Source organism: Tamandua tetradactyla, chromosome 6, assembly GCF_023851605.1.
Source record: "Tamandua tetradactyla isolate mTamTet1 chromosome 6, mTamTet1.pri, whole genome shotgun sequence".
In the NCBI taxonomy this organism is placed as follows: Eukaryota; Metazoa; Chordata; class Mammalia; order Pilosa; family Myrmecophagidae; genus Tamandua; species Tamandua tetradactyla.
In genome coordinates, this window is record NC_135332.1 from 50,343,860 (window position 1) to 50,363,103 (window position 19,244).

A 19,244-nucleotide genomic window follows, 5' to 3' on the forward strand; every position below is an offset into this window, starting at 1 on the left:
GAATCAGCCTCGGGCTGGTCTGGCAGCAGGAATCTTGCAGTAGCAGCAGAATTTGCATAACCACTCCCAAGGTGGGTTAGTCGTTAGCTCTGCCACATTCCCCAAAGAGCTCTCCATGTGAGCAAGGCAGCCTGTTCAGGAAGCTCCTACAGCAGGGGCCTGGGTGCCGGAGGGTAACCACAGTCTATCCATGTGTCTCAGACTCAGGAAATGAGATGGAGCATCTCCCCAGGCCTCCTAGAAACCTTGAGAGGTCAATATTTTTATTATCAACATGTTCTCCCATTTCTTTACAACTTTGCTAAAAAAAAAAAAAAAAATTCAGCCTGTAAAGGGTTTCCATCCTGACTGTGAGTCCTGGCAGCCGGTGTGAGTAGAGGAGAGAGGAGGCTGCTTTCCAGCAGGGGGTCTTTCCCCCCACCCTGCCTCCCTTCCCTGCCACCACGGTGGCCCTCCAGGTCCCATGGAAGGTGGAGTTGGTGACTCTGCTCAGACCTTTCCCTGGAGGGACCAGGATTGAGGCCCTTGGGCATGAGTGAGGGTGGTCAGGGCCACTTCCGTCCAGGACAGATGTCAGATCAGATGGGTCACCAGACAAGGACAAGCCAGTTCTGCCCTGGACACGCCAAGGTATACAGTACTTTACTGTACATTTGAATTTAGAGGACGTCTACTAGAAATGGTTTGGGTAACTTTTCTACCCTGAAAACTCTACCTTTACTATCCAGGTTAAGCTCTTTCAGAGGATGAGCACAAATCTGTTCGGAAAAGACGTCTTCATTATGACTTTGGCATGCACCCAAGAGGTGGCCCATCCCCCAGCCTGAAGGCCTAGTGGGCATGTCCACAACCCTGTTCTGGACTGTGGCTCCGGGGGCTTTTCACAGCTGTTACTCCTGTTACCCTTCCTGCAGAAAAGCCACTCTCGTGGGGGCCCAGCCAGCCCCGGCCAAGGAGCACAACCTTGGGAACAGGTTGACGTCTTGGATGGGAGGGGGTAGAAGCAGTGCCACTGGGGTTTGCAAAGAGCTGTCCCTCAGGCGAGGGTAAACTGAATAAAGGCAGAGATTTTCTCCCCATAGTTAACAACTGTAGCAGAGGGCTCAGGCCCATCTTTATTGTGCCAGGCAGCATGCTGGGCCCTGGAAACCCGGCGTGGACAGACCTGGCCCGAGGTTGGCTGGTAGCATTGCCCCCCAAGAGGGCTGAGACAGACCGTTCCCTCCTAGGCTGACATCAACATCCTGTGACCAGCATTTATTCCTTGATGGGTCCTACTGTGGACCATTTACTTATCTGAAATGTCTTAATTGACACAACGATCCTCTTTTTTTAAGATTCTCTTGCCATTACCAACTTACAGAGGAGGAAACTGAAGTTCAGAGAGGTTCTATGACATGCCCAGAGTCATGGAGGGTGGATCTCAAGTTGTGCAGACTTCTCTGCATCAAAAACTACTAGGTCAGAGGCATTCTTGGAGGTCATTCAACGTGGCTGTGTCTTACATCTGAGGTCACCAAGCAGCCTTCTTGGAGTCATCCAGCTTCCCATGCAGACTATGAGAAGGCTGCCCTGAATGATGTGGCTGGACTGGCCGTGGACAGCCATGAATGACTGTCAACTTGGGGTTCTGACTCCTCATGAGTTGGCCAGTGTGAGAATCCCCTTAGGGCTGGGTCTCCCTGGCCCCAGTGTCCACTGTCCTTGGTCCTGTTGACATCCTTGAAGTCTGGGGGTGCGGGGACACCAAGCCCTAGGGGCCCTGACCTCATTCATTCTCAATCTGTCCCTCTCTGTTTCTCCCAGGACAGTGAGGTCCCAGACCCCACCTTTGCAGATGGCGATCTTGTTACCAGGGAGCCTGGTTTCTTTACTGAGGATGAGGAGGAAGAGGAGGCTATGACCCTGGCCCTGCCCGAGGGTCCCCAGGAGTCAGACATGGACAGCCCCGTGGAGAGTACCCAGGGCCTGGAGGGGCCAGTTGGAAGTCCTGCTGAGGACAAGGACGGGGGGCTTGGAGGCCTGTTTCTGGAAGACAAGTGAGTTAAAACCGAAGCCCGATATGTGCTGTCTGGGTCCAGAAAGGCAGCTCTCACAGTGTACCTCCAGGAAGTAAGCATGAGACATACTCAAGATTCATATCACGGGCATCATGGTGGTGAAATAGCAAAAAATTCTAAGCACCCTAAATGGTTGACAATAGAGGCCTAGTTCTGGAACTATCAAATGCCAAGTTCTAGTTGATTAATGATAAGGGATAAATGATCTTAACTAGTTAATAAAAGTCAGGTTACAAAGATGTCCATAAGATATGATCTTATTTTTGTTAAATACCTGTATATTGGGACGTGCCTGGAAAGAATTATTTTAGAAAGTTAAGTGATTATTTCTAGATTATTGATCAATTTAATTGTCTCACATCTATTCTGTTCTGTATCCCATAATTTCTATATTGCTTTTTTACTCTTCTAATCAGAAATATTATTTAAAAACAATTTTAAACTGGTTTCGCATCCCAGCTCTCCATGCAACTGCCCCACGCCTCCCAGCCAAGGTTTCAACAGACCTCACCAAAATGCCATCTCAAATGCAACATGCCATGGGAACTATGATGTTTATGTTTCACAGATTTGCCAGGGAGAGAGACAACAAAGGAGGACCCGAGAGTACTCATGGAAAAGGAATTCCCCAGATTTTTGGAAAATCAAAAAGACCCTCTGGCTGTGGACAAAATAATGAAAGCTCTGGACCAGGGTCAAGATGGCACAGTGGGCTTCCAGAGCTGCTTTTCCCTAATTGCTGGGCTCATCATCATGTGCAATGACTATTTTATAGTATGCATGAAACAGAAAGGAAAGAAGTAGATAGAATTGAGGAATTAATCCCCTCTACCCTCGTGAGAATTATCCCAAGAGTTGCTTAAAGAATTTGCCTCACAGCTTCCCTCTGCATAAGGATTTGAAAAACAGTTCGGGGTCTTTAGAAAATGTGCAAATAAAATCCAGCTCCCATTAGAGAAGTAGTGGAGAAAAAGTCAATTAAATGCCAAATAAACTTTTAATTTTTATATTGTTTACATCCTCTTGCCCTCAAAAAACCAATTTCTTTTTAATTAAAAAAAAATTTCAGACCTAGTGACTTCCTGTTGGGTAATCTCTTCTTTTTGTGTGTCAGCAAAAGGAATTTCTTTCCACTGGAGCACCCACTAAATCCCTGGAGGGATGTGGTACTTGTGGGCCATGGGAGGCAGCCACCATCATGGCTGAGGAGACCTTGGAGCTTAGGCATGATAAGCTACCCATTGGGAGGTCAGAGCTTCAGGATGACCCATAGAGATTTGGAGAGGGAGCAGAGGGGTTTCTGTATAAGTTGGACCATATGAAATCGCCAATTTTCTATCATTTTTGACATAGGAAAAAGGCAATTTCATATGTTTTGACTTAATACATTTTTTTTTCAGTGCAGGGATTCAAAAACTCAAATGGTTCTGGAAGTCATGATGTTCTTGGTAGGGCCCCTTGGTGTTCATTAATAGAGGAAGTTTCATGGTGCTTCCTCTGAGCCTTTCATCTATACCTGGTTTGGTTTGGTGACCAACCAAACAACCCAAGGACAAATGGTCATGAATAGCAGACTCTTTGACCTCTTGGCTAATCATTTGGCACTCGGTCTTTTCTCACTGTTTTCTGGAACCAGTCCCCAGGAGGCAAGCCAATAATAGGTGCCATGTGTTTTTTAGTAAATCTTATAGGAGAAATGACTGAGAAATACGATGTTTGACTTAAAGTGCTAAGGAACCTGAGGCAGATCAGTAAGTCAAGTATGGTTGGGATGCAGGGGAGACTTGATCTTTAGCATTCCATCATTAAAACTTTGATCCTTAGAAACTAGGGTCCCTCAAGGGTGTAGCTTGACAACTACTGCTTTAATATTTTTTAACATTTTTGAGCATAGAAGTAAGGTTGAAGAAACTCCAATTTGAGAGCAGCAATACACAGAAATTACCTTGTAATGACTAAATGTAAATATATTTTGGCACAGGCTGAGTTGTACTTTCTCTGTTTTTAGGTTGCAGTTGGGGCTCAACCGGGTCCCTAATACTGTCATATGGGGTCTCCAGCTGCGTTCTGTGGGGTTAGGCTTCTTTGGGCCAGAAATCTCCTCTGAACTGGGAGAAGTTTGTTATTAATTTTACAACCATTTCATTTTAAAGAGTACATGCCAATCAAAGAAAACTTGAAAAACCTGAGAATAGGAGAAATAACTTACTCTACTCTGTCCTATGACCCAGACACAAGCCCTATTAACCATTTTTTCTTTTTCTGTGTAGATCTTTTATGTACCCAGTTGTCTTGTATCTAAAATTAGGTATCCAACTTCTTACAATAATGTTATTCTACTATTGCCAGTCATTTCTGCAAGCCTTTCAATAACGATTTGCTAGTCTATAATCACTGTAATTTAATTTGCTAATACTAATAATCACCATAATTTAATTTAGCCCTGTAGCTAAACCTTTAGGTTATATGCGACATTTTGCTACTTTAGAGGGCGTAGCATTGCTCTGAATAGCTCTTGTGTAGAAACAGCTTCTATAGTAAGGCTCTTCCCTTAGTTTAGGGTCCCCAAAGGCTGGTCAGAAGGTACCGATGAATCAGGCCCCTGAGCCGTAATGCCAAGTGGCCCATTCCACTGTCCTGTGATGCTTTCTGGCCCTCAGGTCCCTGGTCCACACCCCGTCCATGACGACATCCGACCTCTCCACACACTCCACCACCTCGCTCATAAGCAACGAGGAGCAGTTTGAAGATTATGGGGAGGGGGACGATGTGGACTGCGCCCCCAGCAGCCCCTGCCCCGACGATGAGACCAGGACCAACGTCTACTCGGACCTGGGGTCCTCAGTGTCTTCCAGGTGGCGCCTCAGTCTGGCTTGGTGTTTGAGGTCCAGGAAAAAGGATTGGGCAGAACCAATTCAAGCCATCCTAGGGGTACCAGGCAGGCAGAGTCCGGAGCTGCTGTGGGTTCTGTTCCTGGTGCTGCCTTTACACCCTGATTGGGGGCCTGGAGTTCTTTCTCCTTCTGTCTTGGGAAAGAAATGGAATTAACTGACCTGGATGGGTGCAAGCTGGGTGGGGGTGGGGTAGGGGTGGCTAAGGTTAATGTCTATAGTCTTAGAACCTCAGTGTTGAAGGGTTGACGGGTCTTTCCAGGAGGGTACTGTGATACTTTTCCACCCACTTGAGTTATTATTGATTTAATCCTGCATTAGCTTTCATCTGCCTTATCTGTTAAGTGGGTACAACTCATGGGCATCTTTCTGAGAGTCCTAGAGAAGGGATGAAATGTTGCTGTGTTTTTACCCACACCCACACCCATGGTTCAGAAACACTGGGGCATCACGTAAAGGTATAAAGTAAGCTCAGCAGGGTGGGCTATAGCACTAGGTTGGCAGCAGTTAAGAAGGTGACTTCTTTCCTTTCTGTGAATCAGTGCGGGGCAGACACCCAGGAAAATGCGGCATATGTACAACAGCGAATTGCTGGATGTTTACTGCTCTCAGTGCTGCAAAAAAATCAACCTGCTGAATGACTTGGAAGCCCGGCTGAGAAACCTGAAGGCCAACAGGTGAGGCCCCAGGATCCAGCACAGGGGCAGGGACCAGAGTGGGGACCCAGATGAGATGTAGCAGGCACGGCGTCCCCATTCTCTCCTGGCCAGTGAGAGCAGTCTCTCAGTGGGGTTGATCCTTGGGGCCAAAGACTCTGGCTTGACTTTTTCTGCATCGGGAAAAGCAGGGTGTTTCTTCTCTGGACCAAGCTGATCAGTGAATTTTCCTTCAGCCAGAGGGAAAAAGCCCCATCCTGTACTCTGGGATCTTGCTGCAAGGGCAGAGTAAGGGAGTCGAGTAGGAATCATCTCTGTTCAGTGACTGCTTCCTTTCTCTCTTTAGCCCCAACCGAAAGATCTCTAGTACAGCCTTCGGAAGGTAAGAATCCCTCTTGGGAGGGATGGATGGGTGCTGTCCCCTTGAGCTGTGTTCCTGCTGCTAGGGTGGCTGGGACTCCGCTGCCCAAACCCTGCTGTGCTGTGAGTGTGGCTGTAGAACAGGGGGAATGAGGCCACCCAAGGCAGAGCAGCCAGAGGGGACTCCACTTCTGAAAAGGAAGGGCCAGCCTCCTCCCCCACCCCTTGTCACTGCTGGCAGCAGTGAGAATCTCCAGGGGCCCCCACCTCAGACAGGCTCACCAGGGATGCCCTAAGATACCTAGCCCACCAGCTGTCAGTCCCCTGCCCTCTGCTCTGAAGCTGGCAGCTATGCCAGCTGAGTCTCCTGCCACAGAGGTCTGGTTGTGAGTGTGCCCCACTGGAGCCTGTCACTTGCCAGCTTACATCCTGCCTCCTGGGGCACGTGGGGATCCCCCCTCTGTTCACTGCAGACTGACCACGGGTCACACCTGGGGCTTTGACATGCCAGAGAGTGCCAGGCTCCGGCCTGGGTGCTGGGGGTGTGTCCGCCTTTTGGCAGAGATCCTGGCTACTGCCTGTCAGGGAGTGGGGGAAGTGGGTACTTCTGGGGAGAGGCACAACCAGATTTTGCCAGGTAAGGGTTACCTGTTTCCAGGCCCACCCAGCTAACTCAGTGCTCTGCAAGGTTTGGATGCGTCTCCCTCCTCTTCGCCGTCCCCCAGAGTCCCCAAAAATGTAGCAGGAACTGGTTTGGTGGAAGGGATTGGTTTGGTGGAAGGGATTGAGTCTGGTGGGGTTTGCAGGACTGCATTGATGATACCTGAAGCCAGGCTGTCTTCACTGAGCAGCTTTCTGGCTTAGGGGCAGGGGTGCACTCATACACCAGCTCTGGTCACTTGGAAACAGCTGGCTGGACTTTGGAAAGTGTTCTGAGGCAGCAGGAAAGAGAGCTGTGAGTGGTTGGCTATATTAACCAGGGGATCAGAAAGGAGGATAGTGACTGCTTTGTCATTCCTTGAGCTCAGATGATCTGTTGGGTTCAGAGGTCAGGCAACTCTCCTCCCCTGGCTGGGTGAGGGTGGGGGTTCCTAGCAGCCTCCCAAGGTACTGGTTACTCACCCAGCTTGTTACCTGAGTCTGGAGACCCCCAGCCTCCAGGGGCCTCTGCAGCCATGTGACACCCCCCCCCCCCCCCCTCCGCAGGCAGCTCATGCACAACAGCAACTTCAGCAGCAGCAACGGCAGCACTGAGGACCTGTTCCGGGATAGCATCGACTCCTGTGACAATGACATCACAGAGAAGGTGGGCCCTGCGTGATTGGAGAAGGGTCTTGCTGTGTCCTTGCTCCCTGGGCTTGTGGGCAGGGCTCCAGCCCTTGGGATACCCTTGGCCCTGGCTCAGGAGCTGGATGCAGGAGGCCCTGATCCCATGGGTGATCCCATCCTCCCATCCTCACCCTCACCCAGCATGACTCTTACCGTACATGTACATTTGGGGGTCATGGCCATCAGTCTCACAGGTCTTCTCCATCCCCCCCCATGCACCTTTCTGCAGGTGAGCTTCCTGGAAAAGAAGGTGACAGAGCTTGAGAATGACAGCCTGACCAATGGGGACCTGAAGAACAAACTGAAGCAGGAGAACACACAGCTGGTACACAGGTCAGAGCCACCTCTGTCCCAGTGCAGGGTTAGGGTAATGGGCTTAGGGGCCTTGGTTGGCCTTTGGCTGTGACTCTGGAAAACAGGAGGGCTGGCCCTGTTGTCAGGCCCCAGGAGAAAATGGAGGAAGTAACTGCCATGTGCCTTTTACTTACAGCTCTGATTGTCTATGACCCATCGGTCCTTGTCACACGGCTCTGCCCGTGCAGTCTGCTCAGGGAGGCAGGTCTTTGAGGGACAGGAAGACAAGCTAGAACTTGACTTCGAAGCTAGGCCAGTGGGCTCGGCCCCCCCATTCCTTAGCCCCAGGGCTGGACTAAGGCAGGAGTTGGGATCTACTCTCGACAAGGGCCGGACCTTCCTTTCTGGAATACAGGATCTTCAGAGGAAGAGGCTAGTGCGCCCTGGAGAAAGGCGCCATTGTTGCTCCATCCTCCAACCAGTGGAGGCCCCTGAGCTGACAGTCCCTGTGCTGACTGCTGCTGGGTAGATGTCACGTTTAATTGCCCTCACGAGGTGGCACAAAACTCGGTAAAGGTATCCTGGCCCAGGGTCTACTCCTCAACCATGTGGGGTCCAAATACGGACCCCCTTGTACACCCACAAAGGTCTGCCTGTGGACGGACTACTGCCGATGCAGTGCGCTTCTAGTTGGTGCATCCACTGTGGGGACTGGCCCTTTCCCACTCTGGCCTGCTTGGAGCTGCTAGCCAGGACATGGCCATTTTTGGAGTCCAGGTGCCCAGTAAGCTGAATTATTGATCAGAAACAGTAGTAGCAGGGAATGGAAAAAGATGAGGTGTGACCTGAGGGCTGTTTAATCCAGGTCATGGCCAGGCCTGCTGTCCCCACCTCATCCCATCTCCGCTGAGTCCTACCTCCTCAAGTACAGCCCTTTTCCCCTCTGGACGCCCTTCTCCCCTCTGGACTGGCACTGCTGGGTCTGCCTTGCCATGCATGTGTGGCCAACACACTTCTCTTAGATGTCTTCAGTGTCCCTAATTCATATAGCACAAAGCTGCTGGCCCACAAGCCTAGCCCCCACACCACCAGCCCCCTAATACGAGTGTGTGTGACTTGGGGTCTCAGAGTCTGGGGCTTCCCATGGCCACAGCCTGGTGGGGATGAGAAAGACCCAGACCGCCAGAACTTGCCCCAGACTAGAGTCGTCCTCCTTAGGGTGCATGAGCTGGAGGAGATGGTGAAGGACCAGGAGACCACGGCTGAGCAAACCCTGGAGGAGGAGGCACGGCGACACCGTGAGGCATACTGTAAGCTGGAGAGGGAGAAGAGCACCGAGATTGAGCTGCTTAACACCAGGTGAGCCCTCACCCTTCCATCCTGCCCCCACTTCCACCCTCACATTCCTAGTCCAGCCCTAATGGGCCGACACCATCCCCATTTTATAGATGGAGACACTAAGGCCTGAGAGAAGGTGTGCTCCTGTGCTCATTCCAGGGCTGTACCCAGTGTCCAGGCTTGGAGCTCCCTCTGCTGTTGGATTCTCCCCTGATCCTCGATACCCAGGCATATTGCTTCTGGGCCCAGGGGCAAGGAAAATGTAAAACTAGGGCCCCAGATTTCTTTGGGTTCCTGTAGCTCTGAGATTGTTGGAACCTTGAGGCAGGCAGAACAAAGAGCTTTGGCCCAGGACTCAGGAAACCTAGACCGTGGACCGTGCTGATCACCCACTAGCTCCGTGACCTTAGATACATGATGTCGTGTCCCTAAGCCTCAGTTTCCCTGTCTGCCATGAGGGTGAATGAGCTCACGCACAACAGAGCACAGCACACAGAGGAGGACTGTAACAATCCCCCAGTGCTGCCGTCAGCACCGACCAAGGAAAGGAGGCTGCTCGGGAGCACCCAGCCTTCAAGGCACCCATTTCTGAGCTGAGCTTTCCTGGCATCTGCCAGGTCCCAGCCATGGGGTGCAGCAGGCTGCTGGGTGACTCTCAAGCAGGTACTTCTCTTTCTGCTGAGATCGCACAGGCTCCTCTGCAATTTGGTGAGGAGGCCCTCCCCATCCCTATGTAAGACATGTGACACAGCTAGTTTGCCTGAGGCCCGCTTTAACTTCATAAACCCGTGTGTTCCAGAAGCTCCTGCTTTGCATCTGTTTCTGGAGGTTGATGCCTCATTAAATGTGACTGCTCTCTTCCTACTTCTGGTGGCTGGTCCGTTCAGCTGGCTGAGTGAGGTGGCTAGGATGTGGGATGGTGTAAGAAGACATGTGAGCAGGAGCCAGAGGACAAAGCACAGAGACCTGGCCTTAGAACTGCTAACCTGGGCCCCCCTTGCACAGCTCCAGAAAGTGCCATTCACTCTGAATATCCTCTAAGTAGTGTTCCCAGAGCCATGCAGTGTATTTGGTTCTTTGCAGCCTCCTACCAGCTGCCCTGTAATGTGGCCTCATCAGAGTGTGGGTGGTGGGTCTGAATTCCTCTCTGGCCCTGGCTTGCAGCCTCTCCTGGGGAGCCCAGAGGGCAGGAGAGGTCATTGGCCCATCTGTCCAGGAAGGAAGAAGGGAAGGTGGGAGGGAGGAGGGGATGCCATACTCCTGCATTCTCTGGTGCCACTGAGCCCAAACTCACCCACAACTCTACTCAGGTCATTTAAGGCCAACCTGGGCCTTAAATTGATAAATCTTCACACACATGCATTCCATACATGGTGTACAATCAGTGGCTTGCAATATCATCGCATAATTCATCACCATGATCATTTTTTAGAATATCTGAATCATTCCAGAAAAAAAAAATTAAGAAGGAAAAAAAAAAAAACAACCTCATACGTACCAAACCCTTACCCCTCCCTCTCATGGACCACTAGTATTTCCATCTACCCTATGTATTTTACCCTTTACCCACCCTCCCCCATTATGTATTTATTCTTTATCCATATTTTTTTACTTACCTGTCCATACCCTGAATAAAAGGAACACCAGATACAAGGTTTTTCACAATCCCACAGTTATATTGTAAAAGTTATATCTTTATACAATCGTCTTCAAGAATCAAGGCTACTGGAACACAGCTCACCAGTTTCAGATACTTCCCTCCAGCCACTCCAATACACCATAAACTAAAAAGGGATATTTATATAATGCATAAGAATAGCCACCAGGATAACCTCTTTACTCTATTTGAAATTTCTCAGCCACTGAGACTTTATTTTGTCTCACTTCTCTCTTCCCGCTTTTGGTCAAGAAGGCTTTCTCAATCCCTTGATGCTGGGCCCCGACTCATCCCTTGAGTTCTTTCCCATGTTGCCAGGGAGATTTACACCCCTAAAAGTCACATCCCACATAGGGGGAAGGGCAGTGAGTTCACCTACTGACTTGGCTTAGAGAGATAGAGGCCACATTTGAGCAACAAAGAGGTTCTCTGGTAGTGACTCTTAGGCCTAATTTTAAGTATGCTTAGTCTATCCTTTGCCAGGAATAAGTTTCACAGGGGCAAACCCCACAATCAAGGGCTTAGCCTATTGATTTGGTTGTCCCCACTGCTTGTGAGAATATTAGGAATTCTCCAAATGGGAAAGTTGAATATTTCCTCCTTTTCTCCCTGGTCCCTCAAGGGAACTTTGCAAATACTTCTTTATTCACTGCCCAAATTACTCTGGGATATATCAGGGCATCACACTAACATGGACAAGCCAATAAAATCTCACATCCTATCCAAGATTCCATGTACCTATGGTTTTCAACTAAACTGATCATGGAAGTTGAATTAGGAAATACACTACCCAAAATATAAATTTTACACCAAACAAACATCTCTCTGTCTGGACTCACAGAGAAGTTAAAGTTTTAAAATGTAGATGCTATCATCCTTTACCCTGTACTCTGATTTACCTTAGTCTTACCCAAATCAGCTTCATTGATATTTCTACTTGAACTCTGATCCCTTTTTCAACATTTTCAACAGTTCCTGTATGGGGTACTGCTGACTTTTCTAGCTCCAGAGCTCTAACTCTGAGTCTCAGATGTCACATAAATACCCAGAATTTCTAGAAATGACCAATTATAAACAATTATCTCAGTATCTCAGAAATTAGAAATAACAGTTACAAATATATGTGACTGCTATAAGAGCTTACAATCTAGGACCCTTTACAATAGGCCCAACCTAATAACCCATGTTCTTGACTTCAGTTCACTGAATTTTTATATTATAGTTAGTCCATACAATTGAGGCATGGTGTTCTAGTTTGCTAGCTGCCAGAATGCAATATACCAGAAATGGAATGGCTTTTAAAAAGGGGAATTTAATAAGTTGCTAGTTTACAATTCTAAGGCTGAGAAAGTGTCCCAATTAAAACAAGTCTACAGAAATGTCCAATCTAAGGCATCCAAGGAAAGATACCTTGGTTCAAGAAGCCTGATGAAGTTCAGGGTTTCTCTCTCAAGTGGAAGGGCACATGGTGAGCACAGTCAGAGTTTCTTTCCATCTGGAAAGGCACATGGTGAACACGGTCAGGGTTCTTCTCTCATCTGGAAGGGCACATGGCGAACACAGCATCATCTGCTAGCTTCTTCTCCTGGCTTCCTGTTTCATGAAGCTCCCCTGGAGGCATTTTCCTTCTTCATCTCCAAAGGTCGCTGGCTGATGGACTCTGCTTCTCGTAACTGTCATTCTCTGCTCTCTCTGAATTGCTCATTCTCCCAAATGTTTCCCTTGCCTTTGCAAAATGGGATTAGGATTAAAACATGGCTTTTCTAGGGTACATACATCATTTCAAACTAGCACACATGGTAATATTTGTCTTTTTGTTCCTGACATTTCATTCAACATAATATTTAAGATTCATACACATGTAGTTGCATGTCACACCTTCATTCCTTCTTGCAGTCGGCTCAGTAGTCCCTTGTACACGCCACAGTTCCCCCTTCCATTCCTCAGTCGTCGTACCCTTACACCACCATTCATGGTGGATCGGGAACACTGCCGCCATAAACAGCAGTGTGCAAATGTCCATTCCTGTGCCTACACTCAGTTCCTCCAGATATATACTGAGCAACGAGTGTTGAGGATCATATGGCAACCCCACCCCTAGCCTCCTGTGGAACCACCACGCTGCCCTCCAAGAGGCTATACCTCTCAGCTTCCCTACCGACAGTGAGCAGGAATGTTTCTTTCTTCATATTATCTCTAGCACCTGTTTCTCTCTGTTCATTTTTTTATACAATCCAACCTAAGTGTATAGACATGCCTTCATCACTGTAATCTACATGAAGATATTTCCTTTTCTTCCACAAAGAATCCATACTCCTCCCCCATGCTGCCTGTTGACGTTTAGTTTTAGCATAATGCCTTTATGACATTCACTGGAAGCATGTTACAGTGTTACTGTTGACTACAGATCCTAGCTTGCATTGATTGTGCTTTCCACCCCACCCCCCACCCCCCACCCCCTGTATACCATCTATTTTCACTACCCTGCAATGTTGAAATTCATTTGTTCTCCCTCTTGCAAAAATGTTTTTTTCTTTAAACATTTAGTCACCATCATTGTCTACTCTAGGCGTTCCTAAGTCTCAGTCTTTATCCTCTCTCTTTCCTTTTGGTTTCATACGTGCCCCAGCCCTTCTCTTTCAGTTATACTCACTTCAGCTTCAATCAGTGTACTTACATTATTGTGCTACAATCGGGTAGTATTGTGTCATACATTTCTGAATTTTTACAATCAGTCCTATTGCACAATCTGTATTCCTTCAGCACCAGTTGCCCAATCTTTACCCTATTTCTATTTTCTGATAACCTGTGCTGTTAACTTGAACTCTCAAAGTTCACCCATAAATGTTCATATTAGTGAGACTGTCTTTTTGTTTCTTGCTAATTTCACTAAGTATAATGTCCTCAGAATTCATCCACTTTTTGTTACATGCTTTACGACTTTATTCTGTCTTACAGTTGCATATTATTCCATTGTATGTATATACCATAGATAGTTTAGCCACTCTTCTATTGATGGATATTTGGGCTGTTTCCATCTCTTGGCAATCATAAATAATGCTGCTATAAACATTGTTATACAAATGTTCATTTGTGTCCTTGCCCTCATGTCCTCTGAATATATACCTAGCAATGGGATTGCTGGATCATATGGCAATTCTATACTTAGCTTCCTGAGGAACTGCCAAGCTACCTTCCGGAGCAGTTGCGCCATTCTCCATTCCCACCAACAGTGGATAAGTGTGCCTCTTTCTCTACATCCTCTCCAGGACTTGTTGTTTTCTGTTTTTTTAATCATGCCATTCTAGTGGGTGTGAGATGATATCTCATTGTGGTTTTGATTTGCATCTCCCTAATAGCCAGTCTGTCTTACTTCTTGCAAAATCGCTTTAAGGATAGTCCTTTGTGAATACTGTATTAGTTGGGGTTCTCTAGAGAAACAGAATCAACAGGGAACACTTGCAAATATAAAATTTATAAAAGTGTCTCACGTGACCGCAGGAACAGAGTCCAAAATCCACAGGGCAGTCTGCGAAACTGACGATCCAATGGATGGCCTGGATGAACTTCACAGGAGAGGCTCACCAGCCAAAGCAGGAATGGGGCCTGTCTCCTCTGAGTCCTCCTTAAAAGGCTTCCCATGATTAGATTTAGCATCACTAATTGCAGAAGACACTCCCCTTTGGCTGATTACAAATGAAATCAGCTGTGGATGCAGCTGACGTGATCATGACCTAATCCTATGAAATGTCTTCATTGCAACAGACAGGCCAGCGCTTGCCCAATCAGATAAACAGGTACCACAACTTGGCCAAGTTGACATGTGTCCCTAACCATGACAAATATTAACATAGGGGACTTTTGCTCCTGGTTCTGATGCTTTTGGATCAGGGGCAGCTGCATAGAGCACTCAGAGGGAAGGCCCCCAGCAAGATGCTGGGGATGGAGAATGAAAGCACACAGCGTCCGTGCCTTCAAAGTGCTTATTCTAACAGAAGGGACATCTTCACAGCCACAGGGAGAAGATTGTTCCACCTTGCAGGGAAACATTACCCCTACATCATTTCAGGGCCCTTTATAATGGTGCGTGCATAGATTCTGGTGTTCTTAGTCACACATTTTCTTTTATTAAAAAAAAATAAGAATAACAACTCAGTCTTGACTGTTTTGCCTTGGCTATCAGGAAACTCAGGGTGGCTGTATTATCAGTTGGAACAGTGCCTCCAGTTGCTTTCTGGTATCTTCCCTCCTCCAGGAAGCAGAGAATAAGTGCAGATTGTCAGTCTATTGTGAGATCATCTCCATTTGAGATTTCTGAGGTTTCTGTCCTTCGTTCTCCAGGGTACAGCAATTAGAGGAAGAAAATACAGAGCTGAGAACAACAGTGACTCGGCTGAAGTCGCAAACAGAAAGACTAGATGAGGTAAGCAGCAGGCCTGGTGTCCCTCAGGCTTGGATGAGGGGCCCAATCCTCAGGAAGGCACCAGAGCCTTTAGCTTCTAAAAAAAATAGATCCAGCAAAGAAATGCCACAAAATGTGAACAGTTTGTCTTTCCATATTCTGATGTTCCAAGTGTTTTACAATGAATATATTTCCTCATGTAATGGGGGAAAATAATCATCTTAGAGGCTGAGATTAGCTTCTGTTTGGGCTGCTGCCTTCTGTTCTTCTAAGCTCCAGCTGACATTCTTGAAAGACTGCAGAGGGCTGAGGTTTTCTAGCTGTGTTCTAGAATCAGAATCTGCCCATTTTCAGCCATGAGCTGGAGGGCTCTGTCCAGAGAGCTGGTCTGTTTGTCCATTTGCCACACTGAGGTGGCACATCCATTAGGAAGGTACCCTTTGGGGACTGGCTTTGGGCCTCCGGAACTCTGCCCCCCTGACCGTGGTCTCCATGCTCCCAGGAGCGGCAGCGCATGTCCGACCGGCTGGAGGACACCAGCCTGCGGCTCAAGGATGAGATGGACCTGTACAAGCGCATGATGGACAAGCTGCGGCAGAACCGCCTCGAGTTCCAGAAGGAACGGGAGGCCACACAGGAGGTGGGTCCCCAGCCGAGAAAACCGGGGCTCACCCCCCACTCCCCTGCCCCCACCCACCAGCCTCTCCCCCGCAGCTCATTGAGGACCTGCGCAAGGAGCTGGAGCACCTGCAGATGTACAAGCTCGACTGCGAGCGGCCGGGCAGGGGCCGTAGCGCATCCTCGAGCCTGGGCGAGTTCAGCGCCAGGGCCCGCGAAGTGGAGCTCGAACATGAGATCAAGCGGCTCAAGCAGGTGGGCACTGAAGCCTCTGTCCAGCAGGATAAGGGGACAGGTAGGGAGGCCCACCTGGCTGGCTGTGTCCCTGCCCTGTGGGCTCCTGTGCAGGAGCAGGGTAAGGGACTGAGCACACACTTTCTGGGGTGTTCTTCCCGGCGACCTGACTGTCAGGGTGGTCAGGCAACCCCATTTTACAGTTGAGGAGACTGAGGCTTGTGTGAAGTAACTTACCTCTAGGGTATGGACTATATCCACATCTGCTGATAGAAGTCCCAGGATCATTCTTTGTATCCGTAAAATGAAGCCAATACCTTTCTCTTGTCTTTAACTAAACCCAGGTGCACATTAGTCTCTTCTGTATTGGCTTCTCCTAGAAATGGACCCTGAGCCCAAGATTTCCACTTCCTGGGAGAACTTCCTTAATTGGAGACCAGTAAGGGGTGGGGGAAGCAGGATCAGGAAGGGGCAGTGGCCAAGGAAGGGAGCAATGCTGCCTGAGGTCCCACGCTCAGCCCCAGCTGAGGAGCGGTAGGTGACTCTGCATTTTGAATTAACCCTCTGAATTCGTTCCACACTCAAGGTGCTGTATAGCTGTGCCCCACAGCAATCCTAAAGCCCCCAGCATACCTCCCCACCCAAGAAGGGCTCCAAAGGTACCAAGTGTAAGCAATTTGAAACCTTTATGTAAAAGCTGGAGTGTGGAACTGGGCAGGGTGCCTCAGGGTCAGGGACAAGGATGCCCCTGGCACAGCGTGCCCAGCAGGACGAGCTGAGCTGTGAGCCCACAGACCCCAGAACAGCACTTTCTTCATCAAGGGCCAGTGGTGGTGGAGAATGGGTGCTGGTGGGTGGTGCCCCCATAGGGGCCCTCAGAGGCTGCCCCTCTGGCTCACCTTCCCCCAGGCAGGAAGGGATTGCCTGGAGCCTTGCTCTTGTCCAGAAACACAAGAGGTTAAAGTACCTCAAAACCACCTGGACTCCCAGGACTCCAGGCCTCTAGACCCAGCCCTTCTCCTCCGCCCAAGCCTGACAAAGTCAGTGCATCCATGGGTGACCTAAACTAGCCTTGACATTCACTGAGGGTGATGGTGATGCTGGTGGGAGTTGAGATAGTGGATGCAGAGAGGTGGGTTTGGATGCTTCAGGGAGTTGATCTGGCCTTCATCCCACTGTCACTAGGAGAATCACAAGTTGCGGGATCAGAATGACGACTTGAATGGACAGATCTTAAGCCTCAGCCTCTATGAAGCAAAGAACCTCTTTGCCACTCAGACCAAAGCTCAATCTCTGGCTGCGGAAATAGATACAGCCTCGCGCGATGAGGTAGCCATGTCCACTTGCCCTTGCTTTGGGTCCAGGCCCCATCATGTGAGTCCTACCCCCACCCTCCATGATGCCGAGACCCTGGCTGCCCGGGGTCCTCATCAGTAGCCACCCAATAAAGGAGGCAAAGCCACGGGCCTTGTTGGAGACCACGCAGCAGACAGTGTGAAAGCATGTGGTGGAAGGAGCACAGGTTTAGGGTCAGAGCTGAGTTTGAGTCTTAGCTCAGCCAGAAAGCCTCACAATGGCCCAGTGATTTCAATAGCATGGAGACCCAGTTAATTTAGACTGTAATTCCCCTCCCCCTAGCCAGGAAGGGAACGAAACCTTGAGCATCTACTTGCATTGTGTTCTCATTTTACCGTGACACTAACTCTAAGGCTTCCTGAACATTCCCTTTCATAGGAGACTCAGACTCAGATGGCAGAGGTGGACTTGGTATGTCTCTAGCTCCAAGGTCCACTCTTTCGGCCACATCAGGATGTGGTTATCTTACCCTGACTCTATGTTAACATGAATCTTAAACAAACTGAACCCATAGCCTGTGTCTGGGATGCAACTAAGAGCTGATTTCTGCACACACACACACACACACACACCCCGCCATGAGGCTCCAAGATCTCCTAGTCCAGCGTAGTGGATGTGAGGCTGGGTGCCCATCCCACCCGTCCCAGGGCAGAGGCAGCATTACAGTTTCTTCCTGAAGGGAAAGTTGGGAGTTGGCCTGGAGAACAGCAGTGGCAGGGCTGGGGTGGGGTGGGCTCTCCCAGGCAGAGGACACAGCTGGCAGCTGTAGGTGTCTTAGGGGCCCTGGAACTTCAGATGTCAGTCTTGATTATGAGTGCCTCAACCTGGTGTTCTCAACCTCTGCAAACACAGTACCCATGCCTAAGAGCCTCCGCATACCAGCCAGAGCAGGACTTGTGGGGGTGGGGCCTGGGCTTCTGTCCATTGCGCTCTCGATGTGAGCTGAGGCATGCTCTAAACTCTTGTCCTGGCTCCTGAGTGCTAAGGTTGTCTTGGGGCCCGCCTGGTCCTGGGTCTCCTGAGCCCCTCTGTCACGTGCTGGCTCTCCTGGGAGCCCCAGGAATCTGGGACCCCGACCACACGGGCTGAGTCTGGGCTCTAACGAGCTTTATCCATTCCCTTTAGCTCATGGAAGCCCTAAAGGAGCAGGAGGAGATCAACTTCCGCCTGAGGCAGTATATGGACAAGATCATCCTCGCCATCCTGGACCACAACCCCTCCATCCTCGAGATCAAACACTGAGACATGGGGCTTGGCTGCAGAGCAGCCTGGGGACCCTGGGACCAAGGGAGCAGGCCCTGCCTGAGGACGTGGGCCCAGTCCTAGGACCCACACTCGCAATGTAAATGTATCACTGGCTACCATGTGTCACGTGTGCTGGTGTGTGTGTGGGGAGGCCGTGTGTCCTAGTCAGGGGAGCGTGTGTGTGGCCGTGGTCCTGCTCACAGCCCACGGGCGACAGCTGCACGTTAGCTGTACATGCACTTTGTGGTGCTTTTGAAAGCAGGTGGGAGGGGCAAGGTCTGCTGTCGTGAGTTACTGTGACAATAATAACTGGATGCTTGTGTTTCAGGTATTGGGTAAAAAGATTCTACCTCTGGGAATAAGGATAAAAAAATACCCTAGTGAGAGAGGCCCTTTCATCCCACCTCTTTTTCCCCTGGGAGTGAAAACAAAATTGTCATCTTTTCTGAGCTTTGACTGGCCTGGGCCAGGCCGCCTCTCAAGCCCAGAGAGGAATAAGGGGCGTGGGGGGGGGGGCATGTAAGGAGGGCCCTCAGCAGTGCGTGTGCTCAGTGTGTCCAAGGGATGCAGGTTTGCAGAGCAGCAAGCACTGGGCCACCTTCATTCTGCAGAATTCTTGGCATTTCTAACATTCTCCATGTACTTCCCAGCCCCCCTTAGCCACCTCTTCCTTTCTGTTCTTAAGACAGTAAAATACAAGCAACATTCACTTGGGTATAAATGAAAAGCAGTAAAGAGGAAGGAGAGGGGGTGGCAGGAGGCGGGCATCTGAGGCAGGTGTTGGCATCGGGTGACCAAAGAAAT

The 19,244-nt window shown here is 49.4% G+C and overlaps 1 protein-coding gene and 1 pseudogene across 8 annotated transcripts in view; both read left to right on the forward strand.

Moving 5' to 3' along the window:
* The window catches only part of RAB11FIP4 (RAB11 family interacting protein 4), a 103,375-nt gene extending 84,821 nt beyond the window's left edge, over positions 1–18,554 (forward strand). For 4 of the 8 annotated variants that reach the window (XM_077165258.1, XM_077165260.1, XM_077165261.1 and 1 more), the window contains 12 exons: positions 1,807–2,039; positions 4,721–4,915; positions 5,494–5,628; positions 5,954–5,989; positions 7,174–7,273; positions 7,526–7,629; positions 8,809–8,949; positions 14,927–15,008; positions 15,490–15,627; positions 15,702–15,860; positions 17,025–17,213; positions 18,321–18,554. In XM_077165258.1, the coding sequence (XP_077021373.1) occupies positions 1,807–2,039; positions 4,721–4,915; positions 5,494–5,628; positions 5,954–5,989; positions 7,174–7,273; positions 7,526–7,629; positions 8,809–8,949; positions 14,927–15,008; positions 15,490–15,627; positions 15,702–15,860; positions 17,025–17,213; positions 18,321–18,437 (1,629 nt within the window). In that variant the 3' untranslated portion in view covers positions 18,438–18,554. The remainder of the gene's footprint in view (positions 1–1,806; positions 2,040–4,720; positions 4,916–5,493; positions 5,629–5,953; positions 5,990–7,173; positions 7,274–7,525; positions 7,630–8,808; positions 8,950–14,926; positions 15,009–15,489; positions 15,628–15,701; positions 15,861–17,024; positions 17,214–18,320) is intronic. The other 4 variants (XM_077165259.1, XM_077165264.1, XM_077165262.1 and 1 more) reach the window with 4 other exon arrangements.
* Positions 2,047–4,707, forward strand: LOC143687872 (protein S100-A10 pseudogene; annotated as a pseudogene).
* Positions 18,555–19,244: the final 690 nt, after the last annotated feature.